The sequence below is a fragment of the Podarcis pityusensis genome, assembly GCF_964106645.2.
Source record: "Podarcis pityusensis genome assembly, chromosome: 7".
NCBI lineage: Eukaryota > Metazoa > Chordata > Lepidosauria > Squamata > Lacertidae > Podarcis > Podarcis pityusensis.
The window spans coordinates 31,365,790-31,391,409 of NC_138031.1; the positions used below are offsets into that span (position 1 = coordinate 31,365,790).

Genomic DNA, 25,620 nt, shown 5'->3' on the forward strand with positions numbered 1-25,620 from the left:
CGGCTCGGGAGAAGCTCTGCGCTTGTCGTCGCCCGTTAGCTACAACGCTGAGGAAAGCAAAGGACGGAGGGGCACCATAGAGATGAGGAGAGCGGAAAGGCGCGCGGCGTGGTGGAAGCAAGCTCGGCTGCTCTAGGAATCCCCGAAGGAGAACTCGACGCCCGAAGTGAAATCCGGGTCACCGAACTGCATGGTCTCTTCCCCTCGGTCGGCGCGGGAAACGGGGCGGCGGGGTCTCGCGGAGTAGCCCCTCCCTCAGGAAAAGAGAGGTCAGTCCGTGACGGAGGAGGGGGGTGGATGGGGGGTGGGGAGGCTAGCAGTCGGTGGGGAGGGAGGGGAGAGGGGCTGCGTGGCGTCAAGGTGGGCTGGGGGTCCCAAAATGGGGCTTAATGCGAGCTCAGGACCATCCTTAATTCTGGGACACAAGAGGCCCGAAGAGGCCTGTTCTGTGGAACTCCCTGCCTATTGACGTCAAGCAGGCTCCGCCTCACCGTACGCTTTTTCCAGCTCCTGCTGAAAGCCTTCGTGTTCTCGCAAGCCTAACCCAGATGCTTAGAAACTTGAGGTACTTTTCATCTGTTTTAGTGCTTTGACTTTTGTATGTTTGAAACTGAATTTTGTGGATTTTTGTAAACCGCTTTGAGGTTGGTTCCCCCCCCCCCTTCACAATCTTAATGAAATAAATAAGGGAGCAAAATCCTTGGAAGTTGGGTTACCTCCCTCTGCACGCATCCCTAAACCAGGTTTCTTTGTTATATATAAATATATATAGCCCTGCCTGCTTTGTAAAAAGAGTTACCAGTTGAATTTCTGCCTGCCATGAATCTGCTTGTTTACATTTCTTTGTCCCCTTTTCTCAAGGAACATAGGAAGATGTCATATACAGAGTCAGACGATTGGCCCATCTTGCTCAGTATTGTCTACATGCTGACTGGCAGTGACTCTGCAGGATTTCAGGCAGGGGGTCTCCCCCAACTCTACCTGGAGATGCCGGGGATTGAATTTGGGGCCTTCTGCTTGCAAGTGCAGATGCTCTGCCACTGAGCTGTGGCCCTTCCAGGGTTGTATGGATGATCCTTCTTCCTAACACCACTTTTTATCCTTGCACCATGCATGCAAGTTAGGCTTGACTTGAAAGCTAGTTCCTAGGGTTCTGCTTGTGGCCTTCCCCAGAGGCATCTTTGTGTGGGAACGCAGTGCTGGATTTGTTCTGATTCAGCGAGAGGTTTTTCCTTAATGTTCCCATGAGAGAATGTCTAATCCAAAGTCACCCAGTGAGCTTCTTCGCAGCTGCGTGATGTTTTGAACCTGGGTCCAGCCAATTGTAGTCTTAACACCACTGTACCATACTGACATTCCTATGACGGATTCCTAGGGGGTGGGTGAGGGAGGGACTTAGCCGTGCTACATGTGGCTTAAAACAACAACTGATGAATAACCACAAACCTCTAATTGAAACTAATTTACAGTTAGTTTCAAAGCCTTGCTCCTACATTTTTCATGTCCCTAAAGTAATGACGAGTGAAAACGAATGAAAAACACAGAAATCAGCACCTGCCATCATATACAGTGGTACCTTGGGTTAAGAACTTAATTCGTTCTGGAGGTCCGTTCTTAATCTGAGGTAGCACTTTAGCCAATAGAGCCTCGCGCTGCTGCCACACAATTTCTGTTCTCATCCTGAAGCAAAGTTCTTAACCTGAGATACTATTTCTGGGTTAGTGGAGTCTGTAACCTGAAGCATCTGTAACCGGAGGTTCCACTGTACAGTGGTACCTCGGGTTACACACGCTTCAGGTTACACACTCTGCTAACCCAGAAATAGTGCTTCAGGTTAAGATCTTTGCTTCAGCATAAGAACAGAAATCGGGCTCCAGCGGCGCGGCAGCAGCAGGAGGCCCCATTAGCTAAAGTGGTGCTTCAGGTTAAGAACAGTTTCAGGTTAAGAACTGACCTTTGGAACGAATTAAGTACTTAACCTGAGGTACCACTGTACAGTTTATCAGCTTTCTCCAGCCTGGTGACCTCCAGATGTCTTGGGCTGAAACGCACATCATTCCTGATCATGCTGGTTGGAAATGATGGGAGTCCAACAACATCTGGAGGGCACCAGGGCTGCTGTACTAATAGTGAACATAAATATCTGTTGTGTTGGTCTTTACATAGATGGAACAGCACTGCCCATGCCCTGGAAAGTAGCAGCAGCATTGCAAGGATCCCAAAGTCTGCAAAAGTAAAACACACACACACACACACACACACACACACTGTAGTGACCGCAAAACAGCCCTCTGAGCACTGAGTATGCCCAAGTAATTGGTGGAGGGTAGGAATGGAATGGGGCATACCAGAAGAATGCAGGATAGCAGCCAACCAGTCATGAGAAAGAGCATTCCCTGCCCCAACATTTAGTTGCACTTCCCACTTGTTGCCTGTATTTGAAGTTGAACAGCTGTTCAAGATGCAAGAGTCCAGTGGAGTGCCATTGAAAAATCCATGCCATTGATCCTTTCCTGTGAACATTGTTTCAGATGCTTTGCTTCCTCCTTCACACATTAAAGAATGAGAGAAAAAACCTTAGGTAACCTTGTTGAGGTGTCTTCCTTGCATACCCCTAGTATTCCAGAGTTGGCATATTGCAAATCCCAAATTATTCTGCATTCAGTGATTCATACTCAATCATTTGCGAAGAGGTGTGTTAATTTGAACAAATCTGGCATGTTGTGTTTAGTTACCTAAATAATATCTCTTAAGACAAACATGCTTTTAACAGTTACGTAATTACACCAAGAATAGAAAATTGCACATCTATACAAGTCAGTATCTAGGTTTTAGGGACCAGATTGTAGAGAATTACAATACCCTACATACAAACACACTCACACTCCTTTTATTCACAGGTGGCACCAAAATAGACACAGAATCACAGTTACCTCATAACAAAGTCTTATGTGTGTGAATTCTGCTTACAGGCCCACTTCAGGTTTGGGAGTGCCTTAGCAAATATTCTACAAGTAGGTTGAACAATGGTGTGGTCATCTGAGGAACTTCTTTCACGGCCCACTTCCTTCCAGCAAATGAATCCGGGGTTGGGAGGAAGAGAATAAGTGTGTGTATATATGCATGTATTCATTAGTCCTGTGGAAGAGCTCTCAAATAGACTTGTCACTGAAATTTGCCTAAAGCAAAATCAAAGTGAATCTAGAGGATCTTGTTCAGGAGAGTTAGAGGAATTTTGAAACGATTAATTAAATTTTTCAGGTGGGATTCCATTTTTTCTTTCTTTTTAATAACATGCGAGCAGCAATCCCACCAGGAGCAAGATTGCCTTTGCTGACCTTATTTCCTTCAATGACCTTATTCAAAATCTGAATTTACTATGCACGCTGCACAGCTCAGCTAACACGGAGAAAAACAAGGTGGTGAATACTACCCCTCAAGGTTTTGAAGGCAGCGTTAAAACCGTTGGCACAGGAGTGGAAAAAATTATGATGTGCTCTAAAAAAAATCTTGATGGTACCCAAAGAGTCAATTTTCATATCGTATGTGTGTATGTTACACACACATGTCATGTATTCCTTGGAAAGAATATCTTAGACCTCTTAAATGTGGTAACATATGCGAGAAAGGAAATATCAGTTTGAAATCACATATTCAAAGCATGCACAGTGCACAGACTTGATCCAAGCAAAATTGCTATAAGGAAATTAATGCTACATTAGCAGGCACATTTTAATTTCCTTTCAAAGCCCATGGTACCTCCCTTAAATTATTTCCTTAAGATAAAGATTTGAGTGAGCTAAAAAGTGCACCGTATAAGCCCCCTTCTAAGCCTTGCTATCCTTATTAAAAAAGTGGGGTGGGGTGGGGGGAGAAGCACATCATTCTTATCATTTTGTCACTGATGGAAATTAACTCATTTTGTGCAAATCTAAGCATGCATAATTTTATTTTTTTTAAGATGGTGGTTAAGCAATTTATATTATTTGTTGCTGTGATCAGTTACTTTCCAAGCTGATTTTCATTTGGATTGCTTAGGAATATAGGATTGTTTGTTTATATGGGAAACAGAATATTAGTGCGTTAGGTTTTCAGAGGCAGTAAATTTCATGGGAGTTGCAGGTCTGCTGATATGGACGTGGAATTCAAAGTCAGCAGGAGCTCTCCCATTAACTTAAATGGTGAAGAAAGGGATGGGGGATTGTATAGCATTCTCCATCACAAGTCTCAATGTGCACATAACTCAATGTGCACACTGAGGCCCCCAGATTGGGGCAAATGTGTTTAATGAATGCTCATTCCTTCTGCATTTACCATTTAGCTTTGTGCAGACAAATTCCTATGTGGGAGTTAATCAGACTTCAGAATTTCATGAGATTACTACTACTACTACTAATAATAATAATTTTTATTTATACCCCGCCCTCCCCAGCCAAGGCCGGGCTCAGGGCGGCTAACAAGCAATAATAAAAACAAATAGAAGGAACCAGGAACATCAGGTTACTGTCTTCTACAACAGTGCGATTTAACCATTGATGCTAACTAGAATATAACACACAATGCTATTTTTTAATATATAAAAAATCCTTTGTTCTTGAGCTTGGTGAGATCTGTGTGGATTTTCACAGCAGAAGACTCAGATTTAACTTTTGGTGCAGTGGGTTCTGAACTTCTTTGGAAGTTTATTGAGACATTTATCAGTGATAATTCAGGACTTCCTGAGATAGAAATGCTGTAGATATCTAAAGCCACTTCAGCATCCTGTTAATGCATGTTCAGAAGTCTTCATATTGAATACCATAATAATCCATTCAAGAACTTCTGTATATAACATGGTGGAAGTCCTTTCAAATATCCCTCTGTTCTAAGTTATGATCACTTATCTTCTGTTGTAAATTAAGAAAAGCACTTTGTCCCCCATATTTTGTTTTAAATAGTTTACCGTGTGGATCAATTTAAATAATGCGGTTTTAAAAATTCATATATTTTATGTGCAAGAGCTACTGCAAGTTACAGCGTATTGGATTGCAACTAAATAAAGCTTGTGTACTAACCTTGCAGCATAATATAAAATAATTGGTAATGCAGACCCACGTGCCATTTGCACCACACAATTATATCTGCCTTGCACACTGAGCAAAATCATATACTTGGAGACAAGGCCACAATCCATTGTAGAGTTGGCTCAGCAGAGCTTGTAGCTCAGCATCTAGAACTTTCGGAGGCCAGGCTTCCAATTAGTGGGCAAAACAGTGTTTTTTCTATGAGATAAAAAGTAAATGTCCTTGCCGTTTGGTTGATAGTCATAAATATTTATGATTGTAGGAAAGTATGAACACAGTGCATGATTTATTGTATCATGTTCTTAATGCTCGACTATTGAAGTCAAAACATTTTCCCTATTTTTTCTTTTATGTAAAAAAACACACCAGGATTTAGTGTAGTATGTTTGAAAACAGGTCTGACCTGAGATTTGAAAAAGAATCAAATTATGAATGTTTGTATTCAACACAATTTAATAAATATTATGTAATGTAACTATTTTTTTATCCACCCCAATAATCTCTTATTGATAACAAACTAAGCAGGAAGCAGAAAACTGCTCCATCTTACTGCCAAGAGACAGTGAGATGGAAATTATGAGAATACTGAGAAAAATGTGAAATAAATTAAACAGTACTTCATTGGCATGTTTAGGAATTTAAAAAACAAAACAACCAACCATAGTCAGTATTATACTGTCATAACACACTAATTACATTTGGCAATAAGAAGAAAGCAGTTATCCGAAAAGTGAATTCCAACCACCCTTAAGAGACTCATTCCAAAACACAAGACGAAAATTTGGTCTCACAGATACGTTATTAAACCTCCTTAAAACAAAACGAATACGACCATTTGATACAGCTGAGCCAAAAGCAGTGCTTTGTTTAGAATCATTCAGTCTGGACTATGTATTTCAAATGCCCGCATAAAACCTAGTTTCAGTGGTGGATGCTTTAAACAATGGTCAGGTCAGCCTTGCCTTTGTTCTGAAATGAGAACTACAGCAGATCAGTGCTGTGAAGATCTATGGGAATAAGAAGTGCAACCTTCTTTAGCTTTAGCCCAGGTGCCACTGTGTGTTCTTACCGTCTTCTGTGTCTGCCGCTCTGTGTCCTGCCACTACTGACTCCACCTTCCTGTTAGCAGCCGTCCCGCAAATGGAGGGATGATTGTGTCTTAAAAGTACATGGAAAACAGTGGTTTAGTCTGTGTGTTTGTGTATCACGGTACAAAGACCACCGACTAAAACTCTGGGAGGAAAATGTACTTAAAATTGATTTTTTTAAAAACCAACACAGGAGGTTTCAGTGACCAAGGATGTCAAATGGTTACTTGTGTCATACACACCCATAAATTACAATGATATATACAGTGGAACCTCAGTTTTTGATCATCACGGAAGTCAGAATGTTTCGGCTTTCAAACGCCAAAAACCCAGAAGTAACCTCCAGTTTTCAAACGATTTTCGGAAGCTGAACGTGCCTTGCGGCTTCCGTTTTGAGTTTCCCTATGGTATTGAGGCTTCCGTATTGAGTTCTTGAACGTTTCGGAAGTCAGAACAGTCTTCTGGAATGGATTATGTTCAAAATTTGAGGTTCCACTATATATGTGTGTGTGTACAGGAAAGAGTTTTCCATTTCTGTTTAGATAAGGGGTTGGCAACGTGCGGCCCATGGGCCTGATGCGGCCCACGAGGACCATTTTACCGGCCCATGAACTGCCCCTGAACCAAGCCGCCCGCTCGATGAGTTCCCCACGTGCTGCGCTAAACCAGCGCGGCGCGGGGACTCGCCAAGTGGTGCCAGAAATTGCATCTGCGCATGCGCAGATACTGGAAATCGTGTCTGCACATGTCCAGATGCCGACAATCGCTTCTGCGCAGGCAGGATTTTCGGCGTCTAGGCATTTGCAGAAGCAATTTCTGGCGCCACGGACATGCGCAGATGCGCTGTCAGGCGTCACGCTATGCCAGTCTGGCCCACGGGTGATCTCCGTGGGAACGATCCAGCCCATGGCTGGTAAACCTTGCCGAACCCTGGTTTAGATCAACTATCTGTGCATCTTTCTATTAGTAATGTAATACCCTTATTAGGACTGAGTCGTCTTTAATGTTTCCCAGAACAGTGCACCCGGCTAGATGTTAAACAGAAGACGGGGTTGAAGAGATGAAGATTGTTGGTAAAAGGCAGAACAGACACCCAACTGTCTTACAGTTACCTATTTCAAAAAAATTATTTGCCTTAAGTAAGTTTGTGCCCAGTAGAGAGGATTTGAGTTGATATACCAAAGCTACCAGTTCCTCTTGGGGCAACAGGATGGTGTGGGGTAAGGCAGGAAAGGACATTTAGCCAGAATAAAAGTTATGTAAAACTCAAGATCAGGGTAGGCAACCTAAGGCCTGGGGGCTGGATGCGGCCCAATCACCTTCTAAATCCAGCCCACAGATGGCCCGGGAATCAGCGTGTTTTTACATGAGTAGAATGTGTGCTTTTATTTAAAAATGCATCTCTGAGTTATTTGTGGGGCATAGGAATTCGTTCATTTTCTTTTTTCAAAATATAGTCTGGCCCACCACATGGTCTGAGGGACGGTGGACCGGCCCACGGCTGAAAAAGGTTGCTGACCCCTGCTCAGGATCTTACTACTTGAGTTGTTGATCTTACAGGTATCAATGTTACTGCCATTGGGCAAAATCATAGTAACAGTAGTAGTAGCAGCGATAATAGCTTCTGAAATGAAATGTGTTACAAATCTAGTATTTTTGCCAAACTACCATTTCCGGCCTAAGCATTATTGTGGACATAGCCATCAATGATGTCTAGCATAGTAAGATACTTCTTGCATGGTACAGAAAGTTGATTATCTCCAGGCAACATAATGCATTTTCATGAAAAATTAAAAGGGGTATTATCAGTCCAGTCCTCTTTATCAAGGAAGCGAAAATTCACAAACCTAGATATTTCCCTTCTATTTCCCATAGTTATTTATCCTTTCTACAATATCCAGTAAAGAACCATAAATTAAATGACTAAAATTCTAAGTAAAAGATTATGTGACTTAAGAAAATGAATATAGTCATGGAAATCATGTGATTTCTCCTTCTAGTCTTTCCCCCAAATTTTGATGCAATACGTTCTGAAGTCCTCTTTTCCACATGTAAAATAGAGATAATTCTTCAATGCCTCACAGGAATACCATGAAAATAATCAGTTAACATTTTCAGGGATTCAAACATGGAAAGTTATATAAACGTTAAGTATTATTAGCTATGCAGAATGGTTAGAGAACCTAAGTCTCTATTATTCTTTCAAACGATAGTAGGCACTTAATTGAAGAGTATAGAAATTTAAAATGTAATATGAAATTAATCTTTTCTAAGGTTATTTAAGCTAATGGCATAGTAATGGCAAACTAATTTTACAGTGATTAAGAGATAATATACTCGGGGCTTCTAGTGAGGCTTTTGTTGAGGTAACGTACCTATCTTTGATGAGACTGAAGATAGAAAAATACATTGTACAGTATGCATCTCTAAGGAGATTCTCTATTGTGGTTTGGGTTGGAAACCCGTAGAGTGGAGGCAGCCTACAGACAGCCAATGTGGTCCCTTTTAAACAAAGACCGATGAGTTTGTCTTGCACACTGTAGCTTTGATAGAAGTCTTCTTACTTGGCAGCTGAATTCTCATGCAACTGTATTCCTCAATACTCCTCAGGCTCCTTGGCATGGACTCAATACAAATGATTTTGAGAAGTCTTTTAATAGCACGCACAGTAGGAATTACTCTAAGAAATTAGCATGTTGATAAATAGTCTATCTTTATTACATTGACATCTCTCTTCCGTGATGGAACTTGCAGCACACAGGGTTCCCAGGTAATCTGCTGTCCAGCCACTGACCAGAATTTAACCTGCTGCTTCTGCAGGGGTGTTGCATTGTATACCTTCAGGCCATGTTCAAGGTCAAGGCCAACCTGGTAGGCTCCAGATGTTGTAGGACTATAACTCTCATCAGCTGCAGCCAGCACATTGTGAGAGTTACAGTCCAACAACATATGGGGAGCACTAGGTTGGTAAAGGGTCTTATAGCCAGAAACTGGGTCTTGGATGAAAACCAGTGCTTATTTTTCTGGTGGTACCCAATGATCCTTAATACCGGCACTTTCTTTTTCTTGGAGATGCTTGGCCGCATGAGGAGACATGGCATGGGCAGTGCCACTCCAGGGCCCGGCTGCCGCCACCCTCCAGGAGCTGTTCCTGGGCCCAATAACAGCTGCTGCTTCCTGTCAGCAGCAGCGTGGCTTGCCAGAGCGCATGAGTCCCGCTCCCTGTGGAGCGCAAGAGCAGGCAGCACAGTGTGTGATGTGCTTCCCCTGCAACGCACTGCACTCTGCTGTTGGCCATGTGCGGCTTGGTCGCCTCACTGGCAGCATTCACGAGGCAGGGTGGGCGCCGGAGCCGCCAAAGTCATCGGAGCCAGTGCGGCAAGAGTCCCAGGTAATATGAGAACGGGAGGGAGGGAGGCCATCTGGCTTTAAGGGACCCTAGTGGTCATCTAGTCCAATTCCCTGCAGTGTGGCCGGGGAAGTTGGTGCCATGGCCAGCGGCAAAACAAGCCCTCCTTGTGGGACCCCCTCCATTGTCTTTCCCAGTTTTGCTCTGGAATTCCTCTAACGCCAGCCTCTCTCTCTTTTTCAGACCTATGCTCAGTATAGCCACTTTGCAGAAGGCATGATGAGGCAGTTGTACATGTGATCCAAGTTAAATCAGTGCAGTCATTTTTCATAATGAGTACCTTAAGTAGTTACTTTGTGCCACTGAGTCAAAAAAGGAAGGCTGAAGAAGCAGCAGAAATTGTTGAATCAACTTCTGATCCTTTCAAACATTGCAAAACTAACACCGAAGATACATGTGGTCAAGAGGATGGAAGTTCAGGCAAAGATTGGCCCGAATGTTGGACACTATTGCAGAAAAATGACTTCTGTCAGAGAAATGAGTGGCTCTTTGTCAACAATAAAAGATTGGGCTGCAAAGTGTGCCGAGATGTCGGAAGCCTTCCTGTCGAAAAACGGATGGGAATGAAAATTTCAGTAGAGTGGGCCAATTGTAAAATTAGTCATTTTGGAGAGTCTCGAAAACAACAGTTAATGTCTTTAAGAAAAAAGATTTTCGAACACAAGGAAAGTGGAGCTCACAAAGCAGCAGAAAGGATAAAATCTGAGTCTAAAAATGAAAAGTTAGATAAAGTCATCTTAAACACAACAAAAGTGTTTCGAACCGCTTACAAAGTTGCAAAGAAAAATCAAGCATTTAACAACTTTGAAGATGAAATAAATTTACAGGAACTTAATGGCCTAGACATGGGATATACCTTTCACTCTACAAATGCCTGCATTAATATTTTAAACCATATTGCAGATGAAATGAGAAAAACATTAATAAGCAACATAGTGAACTCTAAGAACAAAATGTCCTTAATTATTGATGAATCGACAACAGTGAATAACAAAATAACTTTGATTGTTAGTATTCGCGTAGTTCTTCCCAAACATTCAACTCCAGTAAGTCTTTTCCTAGATTTGATTGAGTTACAAGATACAACAGCAAGAGGAATTTTAAGCTCATTAATCTGTCATCTTGAGTCCCTAGGAATCTCAGAAGATTATTTAAAGGAGTATTTATTGTCTGTCACTTGTGATGGTGCTGCAGTGTTGTTTGGCGCACATGGTGGTGTAAAAAGGTTAATAAAAGAAAAATTTCCGAGTGTTATCTTCTGGCGTTGTGCTAACCATCGTCTGGAATTGTCTGTCAGTGATACAGTCAACAAAGTGGTTGGAGTTAATCACTTTAAGAATTTTATGGACAAACTCTATGTGACTTACCACGCTTCACCCGAGAATGCTAGGGAATTGGAGGAATGTGCAGCAACTCTAGAACTTCAGCTTCTGAAAATTGGAAGAATTTTAAGCACTCGCTGGGTTGCTTCTAGCTTTTGCACAGTTTTCGCAGTTTGGCAAGATTATGAAGCACTGGTTTATCACTTTCAGGAGGCAAAAGAAGACAGGAGAAGAAGCAAAACAGATCGCTGTCTTTATGAGGGTCTTTTACGGACAATAACATCATGTGAATTTGTTCTTGATTTGGGTCTTATGTGTGATGCTCTCCAAGTTCTCAGTGAACTAAGCTTGGATTTACAAGAGCGAAATATTGATTTGTTTACAGCAGACAGGAAGATAAAGAACACAGTTCAACTTTTTGAAGAACGAATTGAAAATCCTGGTCCATACTATAATATTGCTCTTCAAAGTCAGAAGACTATGAAGTTCAAAGGGAGTGAGCTCCACAAAAATGAAAAACTTACCCCTACAATAAGTTCACCTGCTTTCTATGAAAGTCTGAAAGAAACTGTTAGAAAGTGTATACTTGAAGGAGATGATGCTGATTTGCCTGAATGTGCCAAGGTCTTAGATTCCAAATATTGGCCAGAAAATCCTGGAAAGCAGTTAACCTTTGGTGAAACTGAAATTAGAAAACTAGCACAAAAGTTTTGCTTAAATGAAAAGGAAACAATTCTTGGCTTCCATGAATATCTTGAAGAAAATGAAGTCCCGGACAAATTACTTCCTCTAATGCACGCTTTAAGCACAATTGCAGTATCTTCGACTGAATGTGAAAGAGGATTATCTCAGATGAATCTTACAGTAACTTCATCAAGATCATCTCTGGTTATTCAGACAGTTTCTTCTCTGATGTTCATCAGGATGGTAGGACCACCTCTTACTCAATTCAATCCTACAAAATATGTTGAATCATGGCTGCTACAAGGACATCATCATGCAGTCGATACAAAAAGCAGGAAGCGATCTAGAGAAGATGAGGGTACATCGGAGGATGTATCAAAAGTGTGGCACTTACTCTAGCAACTTCATGGTGAGTACCGGCATCGTTTTTTTCTCCAAAAAAGAAAAGAAAAAAAGCACTGATGAAAACCATCAGTGCAAGTGATTTTCTGGGCCTGCTTTTGTTCTAGTTTGGTGACATGATTTAGTTCAATTTCATCACCTGTAACAATTCATACATTTTACAACTTATTCCACAAAATGCACTTCTGCTGGAAAATTGACACTTCAGATTTCCTCTCCCTCTTTTTATTTAGGTCCTGTTTGCCTTTCTGTCATCAGAAACAGTAGCAATGTTCATTACAGAGGTGGGTCCTGCTTGGAAATGTTTTAGAGTTACGCTCCATATACTAAATTTATGATAACCTGTTTTTTTAAAAAGCTTTCAAAATGAAGTCTTCAACTAATGCCAGTAGAGTTGACACAGGAATAGGTCACGATGGAAACCAGGGATGTGAAACCTGTGGACCTCCTGAGTTGGTGGACTCCGATTTCTGAGTCGTAGCCAGCTTGGCTGAAGTCTTCCAGCATTTGGAGGGCCAGAGGTTCTCTATCCCTGTGTAACTGTGCTCCTTAGGAAGAAAGGAAGCTAGCTTATATTGTCATATCAGTGGTCCATCTAACTTACCATTGCCTACACTGACTGGCAACCTTCCAGGGTTTTTGGCAGGGAACATTCCCAGCGCTACCTGGAGATGTTGGGGAATTGAAGCTGTGACCTTCTGCATGCAAAGCATATGCTCTATCACTACAGCCCTTTCCCTTACCCCTCCAAGCACTGTGCCCAGACCCCACAAAATGTTTCAGCAAGACAGTGTAACCCACAAGAGATGTGGTATTGATTGGCAACTGGAGATGCATTTTACACTGTGATGAGTGCCTAACAGATTATCAGCATGCCTCACTGATGTAAATGACCTTGGGAACTAAGGCACTTGGATAATAAGACGTTTGAATCAATTGGAATATTACTTACTGAGAGGTTCACTAATAAGCTGCTGCATTCACAGCCAACACAATTAAGGGATTTCAGTAGTCAAACTTCTTACAATAGGAGTTTTAGCCCATTATTTTCCTTTTCTGCCTAAGCTTTGGATCCTGAAGATATGCAAGGCCAGCATACATTAAGCAACAGAATGTGTGTGACCTTCCATTATGAAAATGCTGTTTGTTTTCTGCTAATTATGCTTAAAAAATGAGATAGAGTGGGAGTGAGATGGCAGTGACATTGGATTGGCATAAATTAGTTTATTACAGTAGAATAGTGGGCGAAGGGGGGAATGACACCCTAGAGATTACTTGAACTCATACATTTCTGCTGCCAAAGTTTACAGGCCTGTAAATTTAAATGTAGAATTTTTGTAGGCAGAATGCATTGACAAATATGCCTAATGGTAATACATCTAGTTCTGAGCCTCAGAACAGGTCAATAATAATGCTTATATTGATAGCAGCAATGTAGGAGATGTTATTTGGTATTAAAGCTAAAATCCATGTTATCCCCTTAATCATAATTACATTAATATTGACAGGCCCTTGACAATACCCACTTTACTATTGATAGATTTCTGTCAATAATGCATTTCTAAATAAAATATATTCATTCATAATTTGTACAATACTCAGTAAGCAATGCTAAAGTATATCAGGAGAAATACCTATTTTATTGGTGATATACAGCAAATTGTTTTCTTACAGTGCATGTTTTGCAAGAGGGATTCCTGAATTTAGTTAAATAAAAATGAGCAATGTATTACGTTATTTAAAAGAGCTGTTGGACAGATATAGAAACATGACATGCGGTTTACTTTTGGAAAGGAAAGCCTTGTGACATTACAAGGAAAAGCTGGTCAGAAACATCTCAAATACATTTAAAACCTGGACCACGTCATCTTTAAAATATTATTTTAAAGTATATACACTGATATTTGGCAATATTTCTCCCCCCTCAAGAATTCTTTTTTTCTTTGCTTGATCACACTCTTCACAGAGCATTGTTACTGATAATATTTTTAAAGGTTTCCATTTGGAGCCTTATAGTTATCAGTGATTTGACTAAGACAGTGGAAAGGAGTTTCTAGAGGCTTTGTACTTTCATAGTATATCTCTCAGCTTCATAGGGCAAAATATAATTAAAATTGGTGTGGTGCTGTTTGTAAGAGTGTGAGTTGTGGGTCAGGAAGTTGCTGATTCAGATCTCATCTCTGCCACAAACTCTCTGGGACTAGCTGACCTTAAGCAAGCCTCTCTATTATCTTAGCCTCAAGCCCATGGCAGTGGAGGAGATATACTGTATCTAACATTTCGCTATCTCCTCTTTAAGCCCTGAGATGTTGTAGGACAATGAGTTTCTAAACTTGCTTCATCCAGGAATGTACATTCCTGCCAAGGAATGTATTACAGGGCAGATTTGGGGGGAGGTTCCAAGTCTTACGCTCCGTTCTTTGGAGTGCCAGCCAATTTGTTTATCTTATTTAAAGCATGTTTATGCCACTTTTCATCCAAAAAGCTTCCAAGACAGTTAAAAAAAAATACAATTACCGGTACATAAGTGTTGTGGGGTTTTTTTAAGGCCACTAAAACTCTTCAGCTTGTTATAAGGTCTAGTGATGGTTGACCAACTGATTTTAAGAGAAATTTGTCTATCGTGACTGATCTTGTCTGGGAGGATGCCTGGAACACAGACAACCCCCTTTCTAGAAGCATTTTGAACAGAATTCAGTACAGTAGGCCTGCAACATAGGTGGGGGTTACATTCTAGGGATCGCACCTAAAGCCAACATTGTGTATAGATTGGAACCTCTACTCACAACCAAAATCCGTTCTAGAGGACCATTCTTATGGTGAAATGGGTCGCTGGCGGAGGCACCTTGTGCGCAGGCGTGGGTAGCGATTGCCTGCTTTTGCGCAGGCACGAACGGCGATTGCCACTTCTGCACAGGCACAAACCCGCCTGTTACTTCCGGGTTTGCTGTGTTCGCAACTTGGAACATCTGCAAGTGGAGGCAGTTTTAAGTAGAGATTCTACTGTAGTCACAACTCATTGGGTTCAATGGCAGGTAGGATTGCCACAATTGTTTTTCCTAGAACTCCACCCCTTTTCTGCACCCTTCTTTTAAGAAAATTGCCATGCGCGTGAAGATGAATGCACACAAGTTGTGGGCTTATTGTATATAGTCTCTGTATACTTCACAGTAGCAACTCACTTAAAGATTATATAAATAATTTTGATAAACAGAACCAGGGAGGTATGTCTGCATAGACAAAATGTTTCCGTCATGCCTCCTCTAGGAAATCTTAGAATTGAGTTATGGGTTGCTTTTTTCCCTCTGGTCACATTCCCGTTTTACTATATTTCCCCTCCCTCTTTAAAACCTATTTTATTACATAATCTTTACTTTGAGAGGTTGCACAGAATCTCCATTGTATTATGGAAAATTAGCCACACCTAGAAAACTATAGCATATTTATAGCAAAAGCAATTGTGTAACCATAAGGCATGTTAGTGTTAGAAATATGCAATGTGTTGTTTGAATTAGGGATGTAGATACGTTACAACTTTCACATCTGTATACCGTTTTTAATAATCTGCAGCCTTATCACACATATTGGCGGCCATTGTGTCATGGGCGTCGGCAGAAATAAACATGGAGGCGCAAGGTCTATGATTTGTAACTACAAATTGTTGAATGGAATATTATCAATCTTCATATGACTGAACCCCACACATCATTATATGGTGCTGAAGAGAAGCAACAAGAAACCGTGGTGGTGTACTGTATTGTTTGGGATTACACATTTCAAAACTAACTGCTAACAAATTGCTTTATTTGTCCATTTAACAATAACAGAGTTAAGGCAGGAGAAAGACACACAGCTTCAAATTTTCCTTTGAACAACAATACTGTAGGATTCTAAACCAAATTAAAAACCCCTAAGGCTGAATTTCACACCTTTTACACAGAATCTGCCTTGGGTGTAGTGAACAACAGACATAAGGTCTGAAACTAGTCAGAATTTTTATTTTATTTTTTTGTTAATGCTTGCCTGTCTATAACATAAAGGAAAATATAATACAAAGTGGATCATCGTTCAAACAAAAACTGGAGCCTCTGAGAGTCTTGGCCAAAACAATCAATCATTTCTTTTATAAATTTCTCCTTGGGATAGGTCTTCAACTTTTCTCCATGGTCACTCCACAAACACAAGCCAGACGATCGATCTTCACTCATTGTGGTACATCGCCATTTCTTCACCCTGCACAGATTGCTAAAGGATCAGTCATAACTGCATGTTATAACTGGAAGGGAAAGTGCTGTATGGATGGCCATTAAAATAGCAAGGAATTGTTTAGTATGGTTCAGTAGTTTAAAGACTTGTGTTGCATATTTCACACAATGATTCATCCCCAACAGTTTCAGTTTGTAAAGATCCTGAAGGAAACTGACATGAGTTTTAAAGTATTCCCCCCCCCCAAATGCTGTACACCTGCGATCATAGTCATTTTAGCAAACTCTAAGTAGGTTAGTTCATGGTTATTGGTGAAGCTCATCATGATGGGTTATGCAGTGCAACCTAGTGACAGAAAAGTGTCCCAGTATCTCAGGTAATAAGCGAATCCAGGTACGGAATATAGATGGACCAACTGTAGAACTCTTCTGTGGATTGGTTGGGTTGATCGGCACAGTTTTGCTGTTGTGTTGCTTCTCTAGGTGTTTGAAGTTTTACATCAACTTCATCTGCAAGTTTCTTGCACTTCTCTATTGTTGTGCTAAAGGTCCCTTGTGTTTCCAGCAACGCTTGTATATATGCTTTCATTCCAATACATCTATCTTTATAGAGCTCGGGGAATGTATGAAAGAATAAATGAAAGAATGTTTGTTTATGATCACAAGACTGAAAATAAAAGTCTGTGTTTGTGATCCACACAGCAACTGGAATGAAGTTGTCTTGATGTTACATGATGTTGTGAGTTGCGGGACCATACTTGTGTAAGTTTCTGCAGAAACACTCTTGTATTTTGGAGTCCATCATGCTTCACACAACATTGGTATGTTGGGTATTAGATTTTGTCTTTGGATGCTCTCACAGAAAAAAGGTTGGCTTCAATTGTGTGTGCTGTATTACACACATAACACTGTTTAGATCATTTACAGTGAGATGGACTCTATGGGATGTTCAGTGGACAAGGGTTGCCTAAGGATAACTCGCCCTGCTTGAGCTCCACCTTCTTTTCCTGCCCTTGTATCCTTCTCCAAGTAATTTATAGCAATCTAGTCCAAAATCAAAACAAGCAGATAAAATTGTGTTGGCTATGCCTGCTGATCTGAGATTGAAGTGAACCCAGGGAATTCCTCATGAATAGATTCATTGTTTCCCCATTGTCAGATTTTAGATTGTAACCTCCTCAAGGCAGGGACTTCCTCTCTTGTACTTAACGTGCTGTGCATAGCGATGGTGCTCTGTGAATAATTGGAGCAGAAAATTTAATCATACCAGTTCAAACATTTATATAAGTTAAGCACACTGATCTGCCACGTGTGGACCTAGCACCATTTCTGGGAGAAGTCTTGAATCTCTGAGGCATCTTCACATTTCATAAAAGCAATTGACTGGTTCAGTTCCATTTAAGACCATGAGGGAATTAATGAGACTGATTGCCAACTGACAGCAGGAAGTTGTGCTTGTATAGAATGGAAAAATAGGAGGCAACTGCCTAAAATGTACAGCCTCTAGTCCAGGCATCCCCAAACTCAGCCCCCCAGGTGTTTTGGGGCTACAACTCCCATCATCCCTAGCTAACAGGACCAGTGGTCAGGGATGATGGTAATTGTAGCCCCAAAACATCTGGTGGGCCGAGTTTGGGGACGCCTGCTCTAGACAGTGCTGAAAGCCTGAGACCAAGGTATTGCAAGGTCACCAGCTGCCCATCACCAGATGAAAAATAAATACACCACCTCAACTGACACAGGCTTGAACCATCATGAAATCAGTAGAGTGCAGAACTCTGTCCAGATTTCAAAGAATCTATTCCAGTGTTTAGCACAATACAACCTAGCAATTCTTCTGCCATAGATCCCTTGGTCCTCAATGTATGTTGCAGAAAACCCTGGGATTCCCAACAGCTCCAGCAAGCATTCCTCCATCTCACTTGCAAAAGGACATTCCCTTCATGACCCCATTGTCCCTCTCAGTGCTGCAGGGGATCTTGGAGCGTGTACACAGGTCATGCTGGCTGATGGTGGCATCCAGCAGATCTGGCCAGTGCTCTGCATGCTCCCTGCAAAAAAACACAAGCAACACCTGATGCTTGCAAGGAAGCAGCTTTCGTCTGAATGTTGGTTTTAGTTTAAAGGAAGCTAAAGTTCTCTATTTAAGTACCTAAAGTTTGTCACAGTCTCTGCTACACTGTTATGTATATTAATTTGATACGCTTACCCTTCTCTCATGCATGCTTTTCATTCCTATTCTTCCATATCATTTTGTATGGCAAGTGCTTATGTGGCAACGATTTCTTCATCATTTTACCCATATGTCTACTTAATATACCCAACTTCCACATTTAAGGCATGTTAACTATTTTAACTGCAATACAATTCCTCCCCTTAGAATTTCCTCTTAATTTTTTCATATTTGATAATAACTTCAGCCATAGGAAGTGCTGTGATTTTCTTAGGGAACACTTGAATCTATGAAATAGCCTTTTAAAAAGAGAGAGAGTTTTGAATAATCTTTTGCCTTTTTCCTAAAACCAAATACTTATCTTTCTGGGGAAGAGTGGAGAGTTGAGAGAAAAATATTTAAAAATAAAAAAGTTAATTGGTGTTTTTGTGTTCAGCCTATTGCACCATGCTTCGCATTTAATTATAAATTTAATTGTTGATTGCACATTCTAAGCTTCAGTTGAAAGATTAATACCAACCATATAGGGTGAAAATTATATGAGCATTACTGTCGCTGTGTTTGTTCTTGGAGAACTAATAGGAGAGGGTAGCAAACACAGGTTTCAAACCCCTGCTGGCCATTGAATGACCTTGGGGTAAGTTGCACTTTCCCAGCTTTGAATTCTTGGGTGATTTAGCTCACAAAGTTGTTATCAACATGAAATACTTCCTCTAAAGCCTAATAAATTGTAATTTAAATTAATATGATGATGATGATGATCATAATAATATATATTTTTAAATCTCTTCTTTTATCATAGAAAGCCACATGTTGACAATGGCATCTGGCGATGGCAATCGCGAGAAAGTGACTCCTGTGCTCAGAATAAGTCAGCTTGATGCCCTCGAACTGAACAAAGCATTGGAACAGCTGGTTTGGTCCCAGTTTACTCGCTGTTTTCAGGGATTTAAACCCGGACTGTTGGCTCGCTTTGAACCAGAGCTTAAAGCTTCCTTGTGGCTTTTTTTGTGGAGATTCACTGTCTACTCCAAGAATGCAACTGTGGGGCAAGCTATTCTGAACATTCAGTACAAGAACGACTTATCCCAGATGCAGAAATACCAGGCGTTGAGCAAACAACAGAAATATTGGTACCTTATTTGCACCGTCGGTGGGAAATGGCTGGAAGAAAGGTGTTATGGTTTATTTAGCAATCGTCCATTGGAGTCTTTCCGGAAGACAAAGTACTTTATTAACATGGTGTTTGGGCTCATCAGGTTTTGTGAATTGCTGAACTTCCTCGCTTTTCTTCAGAAGGGAAAGTTTGCTACACTCACTGAACGTATTTTACGAATCAGGTCAGTGTTCTGCCAGCCACAGAGTGTCCGTCAGATTGGATTTGAATACACAAACAGGGAACTCTTGTGGCATGGGTTTGCTGAATTTCTTATTTTTCTTTTACCACTTATTAACATGCAAAAGCTCAAACTCAAAGTCTCTTCTTGGTCACTACCTATTTCAGGGGGTACCAGAAATGAAAATAATTCAGCAACATGTTGCAAGGAATGTTCTCTGTGTGGAGAGTGGCCCACTCTGCCTCACACCATTGGCTGTTCACATGTTTTTTGTTACTATTGTATTAAAAGCAACTACTTATTTGATTTGTATTTTACTTGTCCTAAATGTGGCACTGAGGTGCAAGATCTGCAGCCATTAAAGTATAAGTTAGAAATGAAAGAGGTAGATACACATTAAGCTTGTTTAGGCTTTCCTCAAATCCATAATTATGTATAACTTGTGGATTCTATGGGACTATTCTATCCTGATAGTTAAATTTAGCCTACAGTAATTTTAACCTTTCTGTAATACTGGAATTCTCTTATTCTGTGCTACTTCGTAGGTTTTGTTACTTAACTGTAAAATGATCAACAGCTATAAAAAGATTGTGATTTTCAAAGAATTGCAAACTCAATAGAACTGTAAATAAAGAACAAAATAGTGATTAAACTCTGTCCATTTTATTTATATCATCATAAGTCTGTATTCAAAGAAAACCTTTTTTTTAAGGTAACTGAATCAGTTGATAGAGCATGAGCCTCTTAATCTCAGGGTCATTGGTTGAAGCCCCACACTGGACAAAAGATTCCTGCATTGCAGGGGGTTGGACTAGATGACCCTCGTGGTCCCTCCAGCTCTGCAATTCTATGATACATAAGTTAAGGTTACCAGACGTCCTCATTTCCCGGGGACAGTCCCTGGATTTACAAATCAGTCCCCACACAAAATCCATTGAAGTTGAAAAGTGTCCCCGGATTCATTGGAAAAAACCTGGTAACCTTAATATAAGTACAGCCACATGTAATAGGTTACATGTAATATAACCACATGGGTGCCAAGAAAAGGAGAGAAGAGATGGCATCCTTAAAAGCTGCCACAAACTGTGTGGGAAGCTATTTTACACTATTGTTTCTCAAGTAATGCTGGACCCATTCAGTTTTATATACAGTTCAACCACACTGGGTTGTATTCTGTGGATGGTATGGGAGTAGACTAATAAAAGTAATAATAATAAAAACAGACGTAACAGTTTTATTAATTTCAGTGAGTCTACTCTGAGTATGATTTAATTGCATAGACAAAACTGCACCTGCAAATTATTATTATTTTATTTATATACCACTCTATACCCGGGGGTCTCAGGACGGTTCACAAAATAAAATCATACCTGCAAGCGCTCCAATTGGAGAACAGCCTTTACCAAAGGTGTCATGGGCTTTGAAGACACTTGAACTCAGGATGCAAGGGAGAAACATGCTGAGAGGAAGGCATGCTTGGCAAATCTACACCGTGACCAACTCCCACCCAGAAACCAATGTCCCCACTGTGGAAGGACGTGTGGATCCAGAATTGGTCTCCACAGTCACTTAAGGACTCATTGTTAAAACTGTGTTTATGGAAGACAATCTTACTCAGCTACGAGTGATTGCAGAAGAAGAAGAAGAAGAAGAAGAAGAAGAAGAAGAAGAAGAAGAAGAGACCACAAAATACCTAATAAAAATAAAAAACAACAACCCAATAGCCCCCCCCCCCAAAAAAAAACATTTTTAAAGGGCATAGGATGTAACTTGAATCAACCAAATTAGGCTTGACTTGCAAATACTTGAGGGCCAAGCCACAAACCTTATTGTGGTTGCATCCCCCAGTGCTGTTATGCCTCCAATAGTTTCAGAGGCTTTACTGAACTTTCCGAGAGCTCCTTGGAACACCCAAGCTGTGGTTTGCCTGCCAATTGTCGCATCTGGGCTTGATGAGGCAGGTGACCCTCACCTGTTCCCAGCCTCCTCCAGCTGAGGAATCAGTTCCTCCAGCTAACAAGCACCACCTGGCCGACTAGTGAGCTGGGCTGTGGGCCCTCACCTGCCTCAGCCTCCTAGAACATTCCTCCCACTGCTCCTTAGGCCTCAGCCCTCTGTATTTGGGGAGAGAGAGCACCCTCTGACTGGTCATGGGCCCTACTGCTCTGGTCCTGCACGCTGACCACCATTCTTCATCACCCCGTGAGTACTTTCTATACCAACCTCTCCTCCTCCACCCCCAGCTTGCTGTGTGTCCCAGTAACAGCAACACCCCACACTGGATTCCTCTTCCTCCTTCCTGTTCATGACATGGGCATCTGGTATTGTCCCATCTCCAAAAAGGGCTGGGAGTGTCAGAGCTGATGCCAGGCAGTAATGCTAGATATGCCCTGAGCTAGATGCGCCAATGGCTTGGCTCCGTAGAAGGCAGCTCCCTGCGTTCCTTTGTACCAGGCCAATCCCGCAAAGTGACACTTGCCATATTTCTGAAGAGAGTGGCTAACTGCCGGCCACTCGGTTGATACTTGTGCACTGGAGCAGAAAGGCTAGGAAGTGGATATATCGCTCCTGGCTCTTTCCCTCACTGTTATCGCTGATGTGGTTTTCTGTGTGGGGGTGGGGGAACCAAGTAAAAGCATAATTCCAAAGTGCAAGAAGAAAAAGGAGTATTAGAAAGATAACTATCGCCTCAGAACTCTGCGCTTGTACACACGCCTCGCAACTGAAGCCAAGCTAATTTCCCCCAAAGTAATTGCCAAATGAGGGCTAGAGTTACAGTTTGCATGCTGACAGGAATCCATGGGGGGTTGATATTAAGCACACTGAGGGTAATTAAGTTGTTGTAATCATTAGTTTAGCAGTCAGTTTGGCACAGGGCTACGGTCTCCCCACCTTAGCCACAAGCAAGAACATCAGCTAATTTCCGCTCCTATTTAAAAGTTGTTCCGTTGTCTTCAGAGGGAATGCAGTTGTTTTAACTCTTAAAAGAGTTCTGATACTGCGAGGCAATTTCTTAGCTACGAGGAGGAAATATTTGTAGATTTCAGCTAACATGGCCAGCCTATAGCCATGCCTATTCTACAGCCAAGCCCCACTGACTTCAGTGGAGGTTTTGGGTAAGAGCGTCTCCTATGCACCAATGTATGCGGTTCCGGACTTTGAAGAAGTCCATGTGAACTTTGGGAAATAGGATGGGGGAGGAGTCTGTCTCCAATTTGTATTCCTGGGACTGCAGGAAGCTTTTGGACCTTTTGATTTGTTTCTTTGAAGACTCGCTGAGAAATGTAATTTTATCCTTGAGAAATGCTTTCGCTTCCCCCTCCCCCCATCTCCTTTTCCAGGAGGAGAAAAAAGAAAACATTCTGGAACTCAAAATAGGAATGCAGATGTGTTTTCTGCTTTGAACTGGAACTGCTACGCCTGCCCCCTTTCATGCCATCCCCCCCCTCCGCCCCACTTAACTGGATGGATGAAAAATTTTAATGTCATTATAAGAGTAATGGGTCTGTTTGGGTGTTTGGTAGCAGATAGTATTCTACTTGTGATTGTCTTTGCAGTAATTCATTGCTTTGAATTTGGAATTCTATTATTTTACATCTCTGGCGGTTTAAAGTGGTTTTTTTTCTTTTTTCTTTTTTTTTTAATAAACACCAAACTTCACCTCATAAAAATTCATTACATAAGGGCATAAACAAGTATTTTTCCTTCCAGTCATTGGCAGTAAGTGATTCATCAGTTTTCCACAGAAAACCAATTTCATTGCAGATGTTCTGTAATTTCCACTCTTCTTGAGTTGTAGAATCATATCAACCAATCCCAATGTAGGCTGAATAGAGTGTTTGAAGGAGTGTGTGTGTGTGTGTGTGTGTGTGTGTGTGTGTTCGCTTAATCTTTTTAATAGGATTGACTATCATTTGCTGTCTCATCAGTTTTTCAAAATAACCATAAAGTAATCAGTTTGCCATTCTTTCCTTTGGGATACAGGCTATCATTTTTCTCTGTGCTCTGCCCTGTTGAAAGAGTGCAGTTAATAACTGGCAGAAAAGCAAAGGAATTGGGGTCCACACACTGTGCTTAAAACATCCTTCTGAATGAATCTCTCCTCCACCTTTTTCCTCGACAGAAGGGGCAGGGGGCAACCTTCTCGGCACCCTTCCCTGCCCCCTGCACTGGGCAGCTCGAGGCCCGCTTTCCGTGTGGGCTTCCCCAGCAGTCTCGCTACTGGTGGGCAGGAGGGAGAAAGGTGCCATGTAGCTTTGTGCGCCGCCGCAACTGCCTCCTCTCCCAGGCAGGAAGCGAGAGAGTGCGGCTGTCCGTAGGAAGAGCCACCGCCACCACCCAGCATGCCCTTGCAGCTGTTCCCGGTTGGTCCAGGACTCCCACTGCTGGGTGCCCCCTGTTGGGCGGGCACCGTGGCACAGGGCACCACTAACCCTAATGGGTAAGACGGCCCTGTCTCCACATGATTTGGACAACAGCTTTTGCCAGCCCAAGCCAGCCTGGTGACAAAGGTTCTGTGTCCACATCTGACTCCCGCCCCAGAAAGTGATTTAATTGTGCAGTGGGCAAAACACAACCAGTTGATATTAATCTGGATGCTTTTATACCACAGCCTAAGGGACTTTTGCCAAGATTTGCACATGCAACCCTTTTTCAGGAGTGTGAAATTGTACAGGGATAGTGTCGTGAGTGTCTTGGGTAGTAGGCAGCAAAGTGAAAGGACCTTCACCTATGCAACAGAACTTCTTCTCTTACACCCAAGGACCTGCCCCCATGCCCTCCACAAGTCTGCTCCAGAGGATTGGGGGAAATCCCAGAACAGGTTTTGAGGGCTGCAGGGAGGGGCATGCAGGGAGAGGAGAGGCAGTTGAAGTTTCACTGTGTGGGTGGAAGTCCTTATGCTCAGTCGGTAAAGCATGAGACTCTTAAATTCAAGCCCCACGTTGGGCAAAAGATTCTGCATTGCAGGAGGTTGGACTAAATGCCTCTTGTGGTCCTTTCCAACTAAAATTTCCAATTTTCTTTCCAATTACTCTTGTGGTCCTTTCCAATTAAAATTCTATGATTCTATGACTTAGTTGGATACAACCCACTGATTTTCATGTATACCAGTTCATTCCCCATCGTGTATACAGCCATTCCCCATTGTTGCCAAACTAGGAATCTTCTATGTATGATGAAGGGCTGGACCAAATACATACTTCCCTGCATGAAATAGACACAGTCGTACCTTGGAAGTCGAACGGAATCCATTCCGGAAGTCCGTTTGACTTCCAAAACGTTCGGAAACCAAAGTGTGGATTCTGATTGGTTGCAGGAAGCTCCTGCAGCCAATCGGAAGCCCTGTCAGGAGTTCGGCTTCCAAAAATAGTTCACAAACTGGTACAGTTGCTTCCAGGTTTGCGGTGTTCGGGAGCCAAAACATTCAGGAAGTAAGCTGTTTGAAAACCAAGGTGCCACTGTACTGCATTGATCCCTCTCCCACCACAGAGAAGATTCCTTGTTGACCTTCATCTTGACAGGTTTGACATACTGGTGCAAGGTGCAGGTGACATTCAGGGAAATGAAACTGAAAGATAGGTTGAGGTGGTGGTATTCTTATCCTGAGAAAATTAGCGACTGAGTGTGCAAGGAGGTAAGTGAGAGCTTGGTCCTTGAAGGCTCTGTTCTTAGTATCCATTGCACTTCCTTTGTGTGTTGAGAGTAAATTTATTCTTCCATGGTCCGCACAGCTGGAACACAGCCATTTCTGCTGAACATACCCTTATGAGAAGAGCCTGGATTTAATTTGCACTTTAAAACATTAATTTTTACTTGCAGATGTTAATGGAAATTCATTAGCCTAAATGTGACTTTATTGAATGCCTTGAGGACTAGACCAACTGAGATTGAATGTGCAAATTTGGTGCAGGACAATTAGGATTCAAAACAGCAGCC

The 25,620-nt window shown here is 41.8% G+C and overlaps 1 protein-coding gene and 1 long non-coding RNA gene across 7 annotated transcripts in view; one reads left to right on the forward strand and one right to left on the reverse strand.

Annotated features, from left to right (window-relative positions):
• Positions 1–20,335, forward strand: PEX2 (peroxisomal biogenesis factor 2). 6 transcript variants are annotated; one of them, XR_013988540.1, is made up of 4 exons: positions 1–269; positions 9,744–11,975; positions 12,202–12,252; positions 19,149–19,220. XR_013988540.1 is itself a non-coding variant. In XM_081013374.1 (3 exons), exon 2 carries the CDS (start codon positions 9,833–9,835, stop codon positions 11,963–11,965), a length of 2,133 nt encoding a protein of 710 aa, XP_080869500.1. In that variant the 5' UTR covers positions 2–269; positions 9,744–9,832; the 3' UTR covers positions 11,966–11,975; positions 19,149–19,286. The 6 variants fall into 6 exon arrangements, 5 of the variants coding, with proteins under 5 accessions (XP_080869500.1, XP_080869502.1, XP_080869501.1 ...); XM_081013374.1 differs by lacking the exon at positions 12,202–12,252 and having other exon boundaries at positions 2–269; positions 19,149–19,286; XM_081013375.1 differs by lacking the exons at positions 1–269; positions 12,202–12,252 and adding an exon at positions 6,774–9,542 and having other exon boundaries at positions 19,149–19,286.
• The window catches only part of LOC308481398, a 12,000-nt gene continuing 4,334 nt past the window's right edge, over positions 17,955–25,620 (reverse strand). The window contains exon 3 of the long non-coding RNA XR_013988635.1: positions 17,955–18,224. This is a non-coding gene — a long non-coding RNA (uncharacterized lncRNA). The remainder of the gene's footprint in view (positions 18,225–25,620) is intronic.

What these genes read in the sequence shown, in the direction of transcription:
- PEX2 (XM_081013374.1), top strand. Translation starts at nt 9,833, where the DNA reads ATGAGTACCTTAAGTAGTTACTTTGTGCCACTGAGTCAAAAAAGGAAG.